This window comes from Molothrus ater, chromosome 18, assembly GCF_012460135.2.
Source record: "Molothrus ater isolate BHLD 08-10-18 breed brown headed cowbird chromosome 18, BPBGC_Mater_1.1, whole genome shotgun sequence".
NCBI lineage: Eukaryota > Metazoa > Chordata > Aves > Passeriformes > Icteridae > Molothrus > Molothrus ater.
This window is the reverse complement of record NC_050495.2, coordinates 12,973,627-12,989,070: the sequence shown is the minus strand read 5'-3', so window position 1 is coordinate 12,989,070 and position 15,444 is coordinate 12,973,627. Positions and strand designations below refer to the sequence as shown.

The 15,444-nt window shown below is 63.6% G+C and overlaps 2 protein-coding genes across 2 annotated transcripts; both read right to left on the bottom strand.

Annotated features, from left to right (window-relative positions):
- Positions 1–3,903: 3,903 nt before the first annotated feature.
- Positions 3,904–6,478, bottom strand: MTFP1 (mitochondrial fission process 1). Its single transcript, XM_036393315.2, has 4 exons — positions 6,027–6,478; positions 4,747–4,874; positions 4,449–4,672; positions 3,904–4,109 (listed from the first exon to the last, which is right to left on the bottom strand). The coding sequence occupies exons 1-4, from the start codon at positions 6,076–6,078 to the stop codon at positions 4,034–4,036; spliced, it is 480 nt and encodes a 159-aa protein (XP_036249208.1). The 5' UTR covers positions 6,079–6,478; the 3' UTR covers positions 3,904–4,033.
- An 88-nt stretch (positions 6,479–6,566) lies between these two features.
- Positions 6,567–11,889, bottom strand: SEC14L2 (SEC14 like lipid binding 2). Its single transcript, XM_036393290.1, is given in 13 exon segments — positions 6,567–6,894; positions 7,137–7,306; positions 7,398–7,537; positions 7,613–7,674; positions 7,677–7,718; positions 7,841–7,924; positions 7,999–8,059; positions 8,215–8,310; positions 9,078–9,266; positions 9,366–9,425; positions 9,584–9,627; positions 9,708–9,783; positions 11,817–11,889. Coding segments are annotated over 13 exon segments (1,209 nt in total). The 5' UTR covers positions 11,871–11,889; the 3' UTR covers positions 6,567–6,763.
- Positions 11,890–15,444: the final 3,555 nt, after the last annotated feature.

Here is a 15,444-nt window from a genome sequence, read left to right as displayed (position 1 = left end):
CGCTCCCTCTGCAGCCAGGCCACCAGGCCAGCCCACTCAGAGGAGACCTGTAGGGGGGTGTTGGGGCTGTGATGGGGACACCTGAGGCAGGCAGGACCCAGGGACACGAGCACTTCACCAGGTCTCTGTTCTGGCTGTGACCAAGCTGCTGCTCCCATGTGGTGTTCCCCTCCAGCAGAACTGGAAGCAGAGCTATGATGGGACAAGGAAGGGTTCTGGGGACTGGGACTCTCTGGTGGGACCAGGATCAGCCATGAGATCCTGCCAATGGTGGAGTCAAAACTAGGGTGGACTTAAGAACCTTGAGCTGGGACCAGGGACATCCAAGGGACCAAGGCTGAGTGATGGGACCAGGCCATGTGGTGAACTGGGATCTGCTTGGATCAGGACCATGTGCAGGAGTAAAAGGACATGGTGGGAGCAGCACCATGCACAGGAGCAGGACTGACTGGTGAGGATGGGACCTTGTGGTGGGATCTGCACCTTCCTGAGGACCAGGACCACAACAATGGCATGGGAGGCCCAGCATCACAGCTGGGGACAGGACTGATTGGTACATATGGGACCAGGACTAACTGGTGGGTATGGGATCATGCTCAGGACCACCTGCAGGACCGGTCTGAGTGGTGGCACTGGGGCTGTGGGATGGAATGGGGACTGGAAGATGAGCACAGGCTCTTGTAGTGGGGCTGGGAAGCTGTGAGATGTGGGACCACCCCCAGGTGTGGGGCTGACAATGGCTGCAGAGACCAAGCAAAGCCCCCAACCCCATCAGTGCCAGCTGGGACCCATTGACTCCCAGCCCCAAGCCCATAAAGACCCCCAGCTGGTGGGGTGGGGATGCTGCTCACTGGGGATGGAGCTGTGCTTGTTGGTGCTGCTGTGTGGGGCTGTGCTGGAGGTGGCAGGTGAGTGGGGCTGGAATCGCCCTTTATTCCTCCCACTGGTTGTCCTGTGGGTGGTGGGTGCCCCTTGCTTTGCCCAGTGCTGGTTCCTGATGGTCACCTGGGGGCTGGTCCCAGCAGGGCTGCTGGGTCCTGGTTGGGTTGAGGGGGATCACAGGCCCTGGTGGGGTGTGTGGCTGCTGGCAGTGGTGTCCCACCCCATGAGCAGCTCCTGGTCTGTCCCCAGCCCTGGGCAGGGTCACAGTGCTGGGAATGCTCCTGGTGTATTCCTGTAGTGCAGGTGGGGCTGGGGACAGAGGAGCCCCTGATGTGCTCCTGGGTGCTCTCCCTGCCTTTGTGCTGCTGTCCCCAACAAGTCCTGGGGACACCTGAGGACCTGGATGTCCCTGCTGTGTCTGGGACATGCTACTGCTGGCTCAGCCCTTCCCTTGCAGGGACCACCATGGCTCCAGCTGCCTCAGAGCCCCCTGGTCACACGGTGACAGCTCCAGTGATGCCCTCAGGCGTGGGAACTGGGAGGGTTCCTGCTCACTCCCACTCTGAGGAGCCCATCGTGAACTTCACCTTGAGGCTCCTGGATGGTGAGTGCTCTGGGGATGAGGCAGGAAAATGGAGACCATGGGATGGGTCCAGCCAAGACCCAGGGCTCAACCAGCAGCAGTCAGTGCCTTCTCCTGGCTGGCCCCAGGACTTGGACCACCAGGAAAGGTGGCTGTCCCTGCAGGAGCTCCCCCCCTGTCCTTGTGGAGGGTGTAGGGCTTTGAGATGTTCTCAGTCCTGTGCCTGATACCACAATGGGGTTTGGGGGTCAGCTCTGCCCCAATGGGTGACATGGTCCCTCTCGGCTCCATGGGGAGTCCAGGAAGCTCTGGAGAGCAGGGAAAGCAGGCCTGGGGGACAGAGCCAGGATGGGAGGTGGGCTCTGAAAGGGGGAAGCTGTAGGGATGGTGGTCTGGGATGTGTCTGGTGCCCTCATCTCTGCTGGGACAGGTTTGGGGGTGTCACACTGAATCCACACTTCTCAGAGGACTCCAGTGCCACTCCAGAGAAGCTGCCAGTGCTCAGCCCTGGCTCTATGATCCACCTGGAAGCCAGTGTCCACTTCAGTCCCAGCACCTCTATGAAGATCCATGTGGATCAGTGCTACTGGACAACCACGGAGCAGCCAGGATACTCCAGGAGGGTCTTCATGGTGGTGAACAGCCGTGGGTCAGTGCTGGTGGGGCAGGAAGCAGGGGCTCCTTCTCCAGCCACCCTGGGGTCCTGCAGTGCAGGACATCCTGATGGAAAGGGATGTCCAGAGCCTGGAGACTGCCCTGTCTGTCTGAATGTCCTGTGTCACTCTCCTGCCACAGGTGCCTGCACGGGGAGAAGCTGGGGAATGTGTCTGTCCAGCACCAGAGAGGGGGTTCTGTCCTCCAGCTCTCCATCCTGGCCCCCACGCTGGAGGGGGAGCCCGAGGAGGAGCAGGTGAGGTGGGGATGATGCCCTTGCTGATGGGATGGAGGTCCCAGGGAGGGGGATGACCTGGGTGTCCCAAAACATTGTCCATCCTGAGACATAGCGCTCCTGCTGGGGTGGCCTCAGCTCCACGAGGTCATGCAGAAGGAGAGCAGGGTCCCTGAGGAAGGACGTGGTGTCCCAGCAGGTCTACGTGCACTGCCTGCTGATGGCATGGGGACAAGGACGTGCCACCAGGTCCTGCTTCTACAGCCATACCACGGCCAGGTACGCTGGGTGTGTGGGGACACGAGCACCCCATGGGTGTGCTGGGGGCAGAACCCGCCTCTGGGAAAACCAAGTCACCCCACTGTGGTCTGGATGTCACCTCTTATTTGATGGCAGATGATGGCACTGCCACAGGTCCCAGCTCCCCCCATGCTGCAGAGGTGTTGTGGAGGTGCTTGGAGACATCTCCTCTGGGATAGTACCATGTGAGTCTTGTGGTGGAGTCTGGGGACCCCTAGAGCTGCCCCCCAGTTCTGTCCTCTCCTGTCCCAGCTGGCACAACGCAGAGGACCCTGTCCAGAGTACCCCATGCCACTGCTGTGACACCGGTTGTCCCGCTGCTGACACCCTCCATGGAGACGTGCCAGGTACCAGGGCTGGGACAGGGTAGCCCCAGGTTGTTTTGGGGTCTTGGGAGGGCTCCTGGACCTGGGCTGGACTGCATTGGACATATCCTCTCACAGCATTCCCAGGAGAGGGGACACTCCACCGGGAGACTGTTGGACCAGTGCTGGTGCAGAAGGAGAAGCTGCCATGGTACAAAGGTGAGGGACACCCCAAATGCTCTCCCATGTCCCCAAAACCCCCACCTCTTGTGGTGAACCCCCCTCTGACCCCCAGGTGTGTTTGTGCTGTTCCCAGCCCCGTGCCAAACGGTGAAGAGGCTCCTGCTGGCCCTGGTGGGCAGTGCTGTGCTGGTGGTCACCGTGCTGGGGGGGCTGCTGGGGCTGGCCCTGACCACTGGGCACCTGGGCAGAGCCCGGAGGGGACAGCGGCCACCGAGGCAGAGGTGTCCCTTCCAGGCTGAGCTGCAGAGTGTGGTGGGGGCCCTGCTCCTCAGGGAGACAGAGAAACAGATGGGGCCAGAGCCTCTTTCTCACCAATAAATGTGGTTTTGCTTTCTCTAAATCTTCTCCTGGTTGGTAGAGTGTGGATGCCACCAAGGGATGGAGGTGTGCCCCTGCACTGGCAAGCCACATCTCCAGGTTCCTGTAGCTTCCAGGTGTTGTGGCGCTGTCCCAGCCTGCAGTGTTGGAGATGGCAGCTCCTGGCTGGGTGGATTTCGTGTCCTTGGAGACCATGGACATGGTGGCAGCTCCTTGGGGACAGTCCCCTGAGGCTGTGGAGGTGCAGAAGGTTCCAGGGTGGGGACAGCAGGGCTGCTCTGGGCAGGTGGAGACCCCTGAGGGATTGGGACTCACCCAGACCCATCTGGGTGAGAGGACAGGGCCTGGCCTTGGTGGCACCTCAGCATCACCCATCAGAGGGGTCATGTTTGAAATGGTTTATTAGGACCAGTGTGGGACAGGGTGGCCACTCTGGGGGTCACCAGAGTGAGGGGTCACAGTAGGTGGGTCACAGCAGCATGCCTCAGTTTCCCAGAGTGTGTGGGGTGATGCTCAGTGGGACGTCGGGGGCTCTCCTGGTGCCCTGTAAAGCTTGCGGAGGCTGGAATCCATCAGGAAATCCACAGTCCTGCAGCAGGAGAGGGCGTCAGCGGGGCCCGGGCGTCTCTGGGGCAGTGATGTGGGATGGGTGGGACTGTCCTTAATATCCCCTGAGACACCAGCGCCGCCAAAACCAGGTTTAGCACAGCCTCACTGTGCTAATCCTGGCTCAGCTCCGGATAATCCCCGTCCTGGCAGGGACATGTCCTGGCTGGACCCCAGCAAAGCCCCTTTGGAGTGGAGACATCCCGTCACCACCCTCTGCTCCCAGCCCCAAGCAGACAAACATGCTCCATCCCTCCGGGCTGTGGGGATGGGGTGGTGGCAGCCGCCTGTCCCCCACCCCGGGGGTGTCCCCTTTCATTACCTGTCGATGGGGGTGATGATGAGGGGGATGGCAGCCAGCCCCAGGGCCGTGGTGGTCCAGCGGCGCACGGGCAGGGGCCAGCGGGTCAGGGCCCCCAGCAGGGCCAGCGAGGCGGCGCAGAGCCGGTTGATGGTGAAGCCGGGGATGGCCACCGAGGCCAGGCTCTGCCACACGAACGTGTCCACCACGGCCACCCCCACACGCGTGGGGTCCTGCGGGTGGGCCTGGGGAGACACAGGGCTCAGGAGAAGGGCAGGGATGGAGAGACTGGGGGTGAGGGGGGGGGGGTGGCACTCACGGCGGCAGCTTTGCGACCCTTGTCGATGGCGTCGGCGGTCACGTAGGCGGTGGCCACGCCGTAGCTGGCCCACACCACCGGCACTGGCACCAGCGGGCGGAAGGACTCGCCCACCTCGTTGGCATAACCTGAGGGGATGGTAGGGTCAGGGACTGGCTGTCCCCGTTGTCACCTCTGCAGGGTGTCCCCAGTGTCACCGGATGGATCTCACAGGGGGTGTTTGTGGTGCCTGGATCCCCTTGAACCCACTGTCATCAGGACAGCTGGGCTGGGGGTGCCCACTGCCAGGGCTGGTGTCTGACTGCCCAGCGCTAGTGCCAGTGCCCACTCTGGGCTCTGTGTCTGTGCCTAGTGCCTGGCAGGAGCCAGTAACTGGTCCTGCTGTCCAGTGTCCGTGCACAGTGCAGGTGGATGATGCCACTAGCCAGTGTCGGTACTGGTGACAGTGACAGGTACCTGGTGCTGTTACCCTGTGTGCTGTACCATGCCAGTGTACACTGCCAGGGCCTGCTGTGTGGCACTCATATCTGGCACCAAACCCTGTATCAGTGCCCAGTGCAGTGTGCAGTACCTGGTGCCGGGTGTTGGTGCCCAGTACCACAGACCCAGTGCACTCTGGTACCAGTGCTGGGTGTCAGTGCCCAGTACCACATGCAGTGCCCAGCACTCAGGGCAGTGCAGTGCACGGTGCCCGGTACCCGACGCAGTGTCTGCTGTCACGTTCCTAAAGCAGGGCTGGCTGTCAGTGCCTGGTTCCTCATGTGGTGCCTGACGTTGGTACCCGGTACCAGGGTTTGGTCAGTCAGTGCCCAGTCCCCGGTGTCAGTACCCTGTGATGGGGCCGGTGCCCGGTATCACTGCCCCGTTTGCGCAGCTGGTACCCGATGTCAGTGCCCAGGTCCCGGTAGTGGTATTTTATGTTAGTGCCCAATGTCAATGCCCAGGTCCCCGTGCCTGTACCCTGTGTCAGTGCCCGGTGCTGGTACCCGGTATCCGGTGTCAGTGCCCGGTTCCCGGAGCTCCCGTGGCTCCTGGCGCCGGTACCCGGTGTCAGTGCTCTGTACTCAATGTCAGCGCCCGCTTCCCGGTGTCAGCGCTCAATGTCAGTGCCCGATGCCGGTACCCGCTTCCCGGTGTCAGCGCTCAATGTCAGTGCCCGGTGCCGGTACCCGCTTCCTGGTGTCAGTGCTCAATGTCAGCGCCCGGTTCCCGGAGCCAGTGCCCGGTGCCGGTGCCCGTTTCCCGGTGTCAGCGCTCAGTGCCCGGTTCCCGGTGCTCACCCAGGTATCGGACCCACGTGTCCCGGTACAGGTCGGGCTCCTCCTGCCCCATGGCGCGCGCCACCGCTCCCGCTGCATGCCCCGCCCCCGGCTCTACGTCACCAAATCACGCCCATTCCAGCCTGATTTGCATGACCCCGCCCAGTGTGTGACGTCTGGCCCCGTCCCTCGGGGCCGCGGGATGGCGGCGGGGGCGTGGCCTGACCGCGCACGTGACCCCGCGGCCTTACGTCAGTGGCGGTCAGGGGGCGGGGCTGGGGCTCAGGGGGCAACTGGGGGCAGTTGTGGGGCTGGGGGTAGTTACGGGTCTGGAGGGGCAACTGTGGGGCTGGGGCACAGTTGTGTGGCTGGGGGCAGCTGGGGTGGTTGTGGTACTGGGGGCGGTTCTGGGGCTGGGTGGGAAATTGTGGGCCTGGGGCACAGTTAAGGGGCTGGGGGAGCAGGTGTGAGACTGAGGGGGCAGTTCAGGGGCTGGGGCAGCTGGGCTGGCTGCAGGGTTGCGGCGGGGAGCAGGGGCAGCCACAAACGGAGCCGACCCCGCTCAGTCCATCCCTTTACTCCCCAGCCCAGGCAGCAGCAGCAGCGGTGGGTGCGGCACCCACATAAGGCACAGAGTTTGGGGGGGCTGCGGGCGTCCGGCCCCGCTCGGCCCCGCCTCAGTCCGGCAGCCCCGGGGCTCAGCCCCGGCTCCATCTTCCCGCGGGGCCGTCCTGGGGGCGCGGTGCAGCCCGGGGGGCTCAGGGGCTGTGGCTGGGGGACTCCCCCTGGATCTGCTGGGCCGAGGCGGTGTCGGGCAGCAGCACCTCCACGCTGTAGCTCACCTTCTTGGAGTGGAGGAAGCTGTAGGTGTTGTCGAAGCGCAGGACATCTGCAGGGGGACAAGGATGTCAGGGACACGGGGGGGGAGGGTCAGGGACACGGGCGGGGGGGGTCAGGGACACGGGGTGTCAGGGACACGGCAGGGGGGTCTGGGGAGGATCAGGGACAGGGGTGTCAGGGACACGGGGGGGGTCAGGGACGGGTGTCAGGGACACGGGGGGGCTGTCAGGGACGTGGTGGGATCAGGGACACGGGGGTCCCGCAGCGCCCCGGGGAGGGCTCGGCACTCACAAATGCCGGGCGTGGAGCAGGTGAGGGAGCCGTCCTCGGGCACCATGTGTGCGTTGTAGCGCTGGTTGGGGAGCACCTCGGTCATGTCGCCCGCCCGCTGCCGCTCCCCGACCTTGGTCTTCAGGTACACCCCGAAGCCGATGTCGGCGCCCTCGGAGCGGAACTGCCACCTGCAGGGCACAGGGGCGGTGCTGCGGCGGGCCGGGGACACGGCGGCTGTGACCCTGTCACCCGCTCCCCGCGGCGCGGAGCTGCCCTCACCTCAGCACGCAGCCGGGGAAGAGGATCTCGTACTCGACCTGGTGGGACGAGCCCCGGTTGACCACGACCGAGTGCTCGTACTTCTGTGCCAGCTGGTCCCGCACGTAGTAATGCTGGGGCACATCCCCTCCGTAGTTTATCTGGAAGGGATGGAGGATGTGTGGGTGGGGGAAGTGCCCAGCATCCCTAAAGAACCCTGCGGGGGCTCCTCCTACCTTGCTGGAGCACTTGGGGTCCCCGTCAGGGTCTGTCAGCGTCCCCCCGTACTCCACCGGATCTGTGCGGGGTCGATGTACTTCTGCAGGACCTCCTTCCAATTGGCTGGGGGGGAGGACAGAGGGTTTGGGGGGCTGCAAGTTGGAGTATCCCCCCTGGGTGGGGTGATAGCAGAGCGGGGACATGTCACCCCCATTTGGGACACGCTGGGGAGGGCCAGGACTCACATCCCAACACCACGACCTTCTTGCGCGTGTCCTCGCTCAGGAAGTGCTTGACCAGGTTGTAGGCCACGGGGAAGAGCTTGGGGGCTGGGGGCAGAGGGGGGCGTCAGGGGGGCGTCAGCACCTGGATAACGGCAGCAGGACCCCGGGGCCAAACTCACCCTTCACAATAAAGAGGCGCTTGAGGGACTCAGGGTAATTCTCCTCGAACATGGACAGGATCTGCAGATGGGGGAGCTCGGGTCACCCATGCCATGCATCCAGCAGGACCCACCCAGAACACTGGGGAGTGCAGGGCACTGCAGGGACCCGCTCCTGCATCATCCAGGGACCAGGCCTGTGGTCCAGTGGGAAGGGGGGTGGGCAGGAGCCCTCACCTCCCCATATGTGTCCACAGCTGGCTTCCAGAGGTGCTTCAGGCCCAGGCCCTCACAGTCGTACACCATCATCACCATCTCAATCTTCTTGCCCAGCTGGGACAGGAGGATGGGGGAGATCAGGCAGGACCCACAGGGAGGTCCAGGGATGGGGCAGCCCCAACAGGCTGGTCACACCAGCCAGAGCCTCCTCCTAAGTGTTGGTGTGGGGAAAAGGGGGCATCATGGGAGCTGGGACAGGGACCCTGGGCTGAGGGACAGCGAGAACATGGACTGGTGGGGATGGGCAGGATGCAGAGTTGTGGGGTGGGAGGATACCAGAGATGGACATATGGGATTGGCAGGGACATGGTCCTTGGTGGGGTGGACAGGACGTGGACTTGTGGGGCTGAGGGAGATGAACGGGACATGGACCTGTAGGGCTGGCGAGTGAGGGCGTTGGCTGGGAGAGATGGCCCAGAGATGGACATATGGGGATGGACAGGACATGGACCTATAAGATATATAGAGCTGTCAAGGACATTGTCTGGTAGGAATGGACCAGAGATGGGCTGGGGAGGACTTTGAGTTGTGGGAATGGACACAGACAGAGGGAAATGGACAGGACATAGACCTGTAAGATATATAGGGCTGTCAAGGACATTGTCTGGTAGGGATGGACCAGAAATAGACATAGGGGGCTGGGGAGGCATTGGAGTTGTGGGAATGGACATGGACTTATGGGGCTGGCAGGGACACGGAAAGAGGGAAGTGGAGAGGACTGGGAGACCTGTTAGGGCTGGGGAAGATGATGACTGGTAGGGGCAGGCCAGATATGGCCACAAGGAGCTGTTGGGGCCAGCAGAGTGTGGGCAGGTTCCCACCTTTTCACTCTGCTGTTCACACGCTAGCCGGAGCAGTTCACAGTCCCGGAACTTGTTTTTGATCAGGTCCTGCTTGGAGGCGGAGAAGAGCAGCCCCTTGCCGTCCAGGGGCCCGATGATCTCGTAGCGCACCGGGCTGCCCTCGCGGTCGTAGCCGCACAGCCCGCCGGACATGTACTTCCGAATCACCTGTGGGAGCACGGGGGCTCAGGGCACCTCACACACATCCCAGGGGACTCAGGGGCACAGTCCCCTCCAGGGCCACCCCAGGAGCCCAGGGACACTCACCTCAGGTGGCTCCCAGGCGAGGATGTTGTCGGCGTCCATGTGCTTGCGGAGCTCGACGTGCTGCAGCGGGGGCAGAGCAGGGCCAGGGTGAGATTTGGGACAGGGTGAACCCCACAGGCGGGTCCCTCTTGCTGGGGCTGGTGGCTCAGGGTGTGGGGTCCCACACCAGGTCTGTCCCAGCACAGCAGGGTGCCCCAAAAGCAGCGTGCCCCTCTCACCTTGCGGAGCATCGCCTCTGCCTTGGGCAGGTCGAAGGAACGCGCTGCAAGAGAGCAGAGAGCTCAGACCCCGCCAGCCCCACTGGGGCTCCCCCCTCCAGTGCTGCCCCCACCTCGGGGTTACCTCGGAGCCATTTCAGGAGGAAATAGTCGTCCTGGGAGGGCAGGGAGGGCAGCACGTCCTGCAGCTTCTCCCGGAACTGTGGGGACCAGAGGGACAGTTGGTGAAGGGGTCCCTGATCCTCCCCAAAAACCTCAAGGCTGGAGGTTTGTCCCTTCCTCATGCCCCCAAAAACATGCCAACCAGGACTGGGACATTGCCAGGGGAGAAGGGCCACCCTGTTCCCCTGTGCACCCTGTGCACCCAGGATCAGCGGTCACCTGGCAGGGGACTGTCCCCCAGCACAAGCTGTCCCCAAGCCCTTGCATAAGGTGTGTGGGCTGTCACCACCCTGCTCCTCCCAGGGTGTCTCACAGGGACTGGGTGAAGCAGTCCCCTCCAGGGGTGTCCTTTGGGATGGATAGAGGCTGCCACTGTGTGTACCCCTGCTCCAGTGACACCCCAGTGGGCCACAGCCCCCCTGGCACAGGCAGGAGGGTGCCAGGGTGCAGGACTGGGGGGTTGGGAAAGCTGGGGCCCCTCAGAGGGGGCCCTGCAGGCACCAGGCAGACCAGGCCCTGCCAATGGCATCCCTGGGATGAAGCCAGTCACCAGCAGATCCCACTGTCCCCGTCTCAGTGACACTCCAGTGGGTCACAGCCCCGTGACACAAGCAGGAGGGTGTTGGGGTGCAGGACTGGTGGATTTGGGGTCCCCTCAGCAAGGGACCAAGCAGACCAGTCCCCACCAGTGGCATCCTTTGGGATGGAGCTGGTCACTGTGTCCCCTGCTGTTTGTGACCTCCAGTGGGTCACAGCCCCCCAGCACAGGCAGGAGGATGTTGGGGTGCAGCATCGGGAGGTTTGGGGGACCCAGGGTCCCCTGTCCATGTGGCCCCGCTCACCCCAACCAGGCTACAGCTCAAATCTCGGTACCAGCCGAGGCCCTCCCCTTAATGAGCCTGATTAGCTTATCTCCCGCTGAATTTAGGGGTAATTAAACCCGGGATTAGCTCCTTTACCCTGGGACAAAGCCGGTGGTGGTGGACGAACGGGTTTGGCCACTCGCCTCCGTCACCTGCCCAGGGCACGGCTGGCACCGGGCACGGTTTGGGCTCTGTGCCCCATGCCTGCCCCTGCCCCCCGCGCTGGCACCCGGCGGGGTCATCGCCCGCCAGTGGAATTTGGCTGGGGCTGAAAGGCAGTGATAAGATAAAGGCACGGGGGTGCCCTCCCGGTGCACTGAACCCCGATAACAGCTGGCACTCAAACACGAGCGGCTGGCAGAGGTGGCCGTGGTGGGTGACAGTCACCGGCTCTGGGTGTCCCCGGGCCTGCAATCCCGGCGGTGAGGGCAGGAAGTTTTCCAGTCCCATGGGAAGGGTGGAAGAAGAAAACGGGGCTCGGCAGAGCCCAGTGTGGTGGAACAGCCAGGATGGTCCTTCCCTGGTGGGCAGCACCACGGGGGCTCAGCCCGTGGGACTGGGGTGCAGGGTGGGATGGAAGTGGCAGAAGGGCACCGTCCCAAGGGCCCGCAGTGAGGCAGGAGGTCCCCGAGTCCCGCGGAGGATGGGAGAGGGATGGGGCCCCACCAGCGGGATGGTCCAGCCAGCGGGACCGCCAGGACCCACCCAGGACGGTCCGGCCCTGTGGGCAGTGCCACAGTGGGGCTCGGCCCGCGTGTTTGGGGTCCGGGATGAGGGATGGAGGCAGCGGGAGCCTCCCAGGGCCGGATTTGGGGGGCGGGGTGGAGGCTGAAGGCGATGGGACGTCCCCGGGGCCGGGAATCGGGGTGAAGCCGGGAGGTTTGGGGTGCGGAGCCCTCCGGAGGCCGGAGCGGGGGTGATGCCGTGGGTTTGGAGCCGGGGATGTGGGAGCTGGACGAGGCGGTGGGAGACCCCCGGGACGGGAGCGGGGGTGATGCCGGTGGGTTTGGGGGTGCTGTGGGGGGCTGCGGAGCCTCCGGGGGCCGGGAGCAGAAGTGCTGCCGGTGGGTTTGGAGTGCGGGGTGGGGGTGATGCCGGTCCCGCGGCGGATGCGGGCGCACATCGGGGAGGACAGCCCGGCCCTGGCCCTGGCCCCGGCCCCGGCCCCGGTCCCCCCGCAGTTCCCCGGTCGCTCCGTCCCAGCTCACCTGGGCCAGCACCTCCGCCTGCTGCGGGCTCAGGTCCCCGACGCGGCCGCTCATGGTGCGCTGCGGGCGGCTCTGCCCGGCCCCGGCGGCCGGGGAGGATCCGAGCACCTCCCCGGGACCGCCCCCCGGCCCGCCCGGCCCGGCCCGGCCCGGCCCCCCGCCCACCCCCGTGGCCTTGGACCCTGCCCGACCCCTGCCCGCCCGGTCAGCGCCCGCCGCCGCCCCGGGGTCGGGGATGGGGATGCGGGGGGTGATGGAGGCAGGGGGGATATGGGGACACAGAAGGGCGTGGGGACTATAGGAGGGTGTGAGGGCTGTAAGTGATGTGGGGGTATGGGAAACTTGTGGGGTATTGGGGTATGGGGGACATGGAGAGGTATGGTGGTCATGGAGGGGTATGGGGGCATGGAGGGGTATGGGGGGGTATAGGGGCATGGAGGGGTATGGGGGCATGGGAAGCACATGGGACATGGAGGGCTGGAGGGTATGGGGGCTATAGGGGTATGAGGGCATGAGGAGGCACAGGGGGGCTTGGAGACTATAGGGGAGTGTGGGGGCTATAATTGATATGGGAGGTATGGAGGACTTGGGAGGGTTTGGGGTTTATAGGGAATATGGGGGCATAGAGGGCTTGGGGGTAGGAGGGACTTGGGGACTGTAGGAGGCATATGGGGTAGGAGTGCATGGGGAATATGGGGAACAGGGGGAATGGGGGCACAGGGGCCTTGGGGGGCATGGGGAACAGGGATTTGGGGGGCAAGGGAGAGATGAGTGTAGGGGGCTCTGGGGGTTATGGAGTGTACAAAACGGTGGGGGCCCTATGAGAGTTTGGGGGGCACAGTGAGGTGTCAGGGGGTGTGGGAGGACATTGGGGTATAGAGGGAGATGTGGCTGTGGGGTGGGAGATGGTGATATGGGCCAGGTGTCAGGGAGAGGGGACAGCAATGAGGGCAGTGACAGGCATGGGAGGTGGGAACAGGGACAAAAAGTAGGGCAGGGACTGGGGCAGGGTGCCAGGTAGAAGGGACAGGGATGGGAGATGGGGGCAGGGACAGACTTAGGGCTCAGGTGGGGTGATTGGAAAATGGGGATCAGGAGCAAGATTCCCATGGGGGTGTGTGTGTCCCATGGATGTCCCACAGAGCCTCATGTCCCTCATGGACACATGGTTGTCCTAGAGAGCTCTGCATGTCCTATGAAACCCTATTTAACCCTATTTGTCTCATGAAGCTGTGGATGTCCCTTGGGTGTCCTGTGAAGTTATACATGTCCATGGATAACCCATGGAAACATCCCATGAAACCATGGGGGCTGTGGATGTCCCACAGAACCATCTGTGTCCTGTCTGTGCATGTCCCAAGGAGCCATTTATGTGCCATGGAGTCGTGTGTGTCCCTTGGAACTGGGACCCATAGATGTCCCATGGAGCCATCCACATTCTGTGGACCCATAAGTGTCCCCTGGAGCTGCCCAGGAAGCCACCCCTATCCCACAAACCTACGGATGCTCCACGGAGCATTCACACCCCTTATGTGTCTCCTCTGTGGGGCAGCTCTGGCAGGAGCCATCCCCAGGCCCCATTTTGGTGTTCCCCCCAAACCCACAGAGTCCCCACACTCCCGGCTGTTCCTGAGCCAGCCGTGCTCCCGGCTGTTGTTTATGGCACAGCCAGACCCGCTGCAATCGGGATGTTTCACCGTGTGGTTAAACCGGCTCCGGCTGCGGCCGTGGGAGGAGGGATGTGCCCATCCTGTGATTAAACCCCCGCACTTCAAACATGGTTGGGGACACGAGGGACACAGGGACACACCCAGACCCATCCCATGGCACCCTGCAGCCATGGGAACCGGGTCCCACAGCCCTGAGTCCCATTCCCAGCATGGCCCCTGCCAAAAGCAGGTCAGCCTGGGCCCATGCTGCAGCTAATCCAGCCAGCAAATCCCCCGGAGGCACATGTGCTGGGCACACGTGGCCGGAGCAGGGCCAGGATGGGGCACCCAGGGGTCAGGATGGGGCACCCGGGGGTCAGGATGGGCACCTGGGGGTCAGGGTGGGGCACCCAGAGATGGGGCACCCGGGGGTCAGGATGGGGCACCTGGGGGTCAGGATGGGGCACCCGGGGGTCAGGATGTGGCACTGGAGGCTGCCGGGCACCCCCCAGGCTGGGGGTGCTGAGGGGTGTCTGGTGCAGGGGGCAGTTGTGTTTTGGGCACTCGGGTGTTGGTGTGAGTCCATGTCACCCAGGGGTGCCCGTGTCCCTGCCTGTGCCATGGCTGTGGGTGCCCATGTCTCTGTTCCCCCAGAGCACACGTGTCCCTGTGTCCCCATGTGTCCCTGTATCCATACACAGGGATGTGGATATCTGTGTCCCCATTCCTGTTCCTGTCCCTGTCACTCTCCTGGTGACAGTTGCTTTCCTGGTCCCTGAGTCCATCCCTGTCCCTGTCCTGCTGTTGCTGCCGGTTCCCATTCCAATCCCAGTGCTTGTCCCTGTCTTGCTCCCACTCCCACTCCCAGTCCCTGCCCCTGTTTCTCTCCTAATTCCCATCCTCCTCCTGGTCCCTCTCCCTGTTCCCATCCTGGTCCTGGTCCTGACCTTTGTCCCCATGCTGGTCCCACTTCCTGTTGTTCTTCCAGTGCCTCTCCTTGTTCCTGTTTTCCACCTGGTTCCTGCTTCTGTTCCCATCCCAGTCTCATCCTTGTCCTTGTCCCTGCCCCATCCTTGTCCCAGTGCTGGTTCCCATGCCAGTCTCAGCCCTGTCTATGTTTACATCTCCATCCTGGTCCCAATTCCCTGTCCCTATCTCTCTCCTGGTCACTGTACCTCTTCCTGGTCCCCATCCCGGTCTCTGTCCCCATCACCTTCTTTGTCCCTGCTCTGTCCAAGTGTCCATCTTGGCCATGGTCCTTGTGCCTGTCTCAGTCTTGGTCCCTGCTCCCCGTCACTGTACCTCTCCTGCTCTCTGTCCTCATCCTGGTCTGCATCCCCATCCCCATCTCTGTTCCCCCAGCCCCTGTCCCGATTCCCATCCTGATCCCTGTCCCTGTCCTTATCCTAGTCCTTGTCCCAATCCCTGTCTCGATTCCCATCCCGAGCCTGGTCCCCATCCCAATCCCTGTCCCTGTCCTTGTCCCAGTCCCTGTCCCGGTCCCTATCCCGATCTCTGTCCTTGTCCTTGTCCCAATCCCTGTCCTTGTCCTTGTCCCAGTCCCAGTCCTTGTCCCGATTCCTGTCCCTGTCCTTGTCCTGATCCCTCTCCCGGTCCTTGTCCCAATCCCTGTCCCTGTCCCCATCCCAGCCCTTGCCCCAATCCCTCTCCCAGCCCTTGTCCCGATCTCTGTCCCGGTTCCCATCCCAATCCCTGTCCCTGTCCTTGTCCTCATATCTGTCCTTGTCCCAATCCCTGTCCCCGTCCTGATCCCGGTCCCGGTCCCGGTCCCGATCCCCATCCCGATCTCGATCCCGGTCCCGGTCCCGGTCCCGGTCCCGATCCCCATCCCGGTCCCGGTCCCGGTCCCCATCCCGATCCCCATCCCGGTCCCGGTCCCGCTCCGGGCTCTCGGGCTCCCCCTGCGGGCGGTGTGTGTCGCGGCGGGTCCTCCCCGGCGGCAGGGGGCGCTGCGGGGC

Bases quoted from the DNA above. Each gene is read 5' to 3' on its own strand.
- MTFP1 (XM_036393315.2), bottom strand. From the start codon at position 6,078: ATGGGGCAGGAGGAGCCCGACCTGTACCGGGACACGTGGGTCCGATAC. The intron at 4,875-6,026 runs GTGAGCACCGGG...CCATCCCCTCAG, and splicing joins CACGTGGGTCCGATACCTGG to GTTATGCCAACGAGGTGGGC. The intron at 4,110-4,448 runs GTAATGAAAGGG...CTCCTGCTGCAG, and splicing joins ATCATCACCCCCATCGACAG to GACTGTGGATTTCCTGATGG.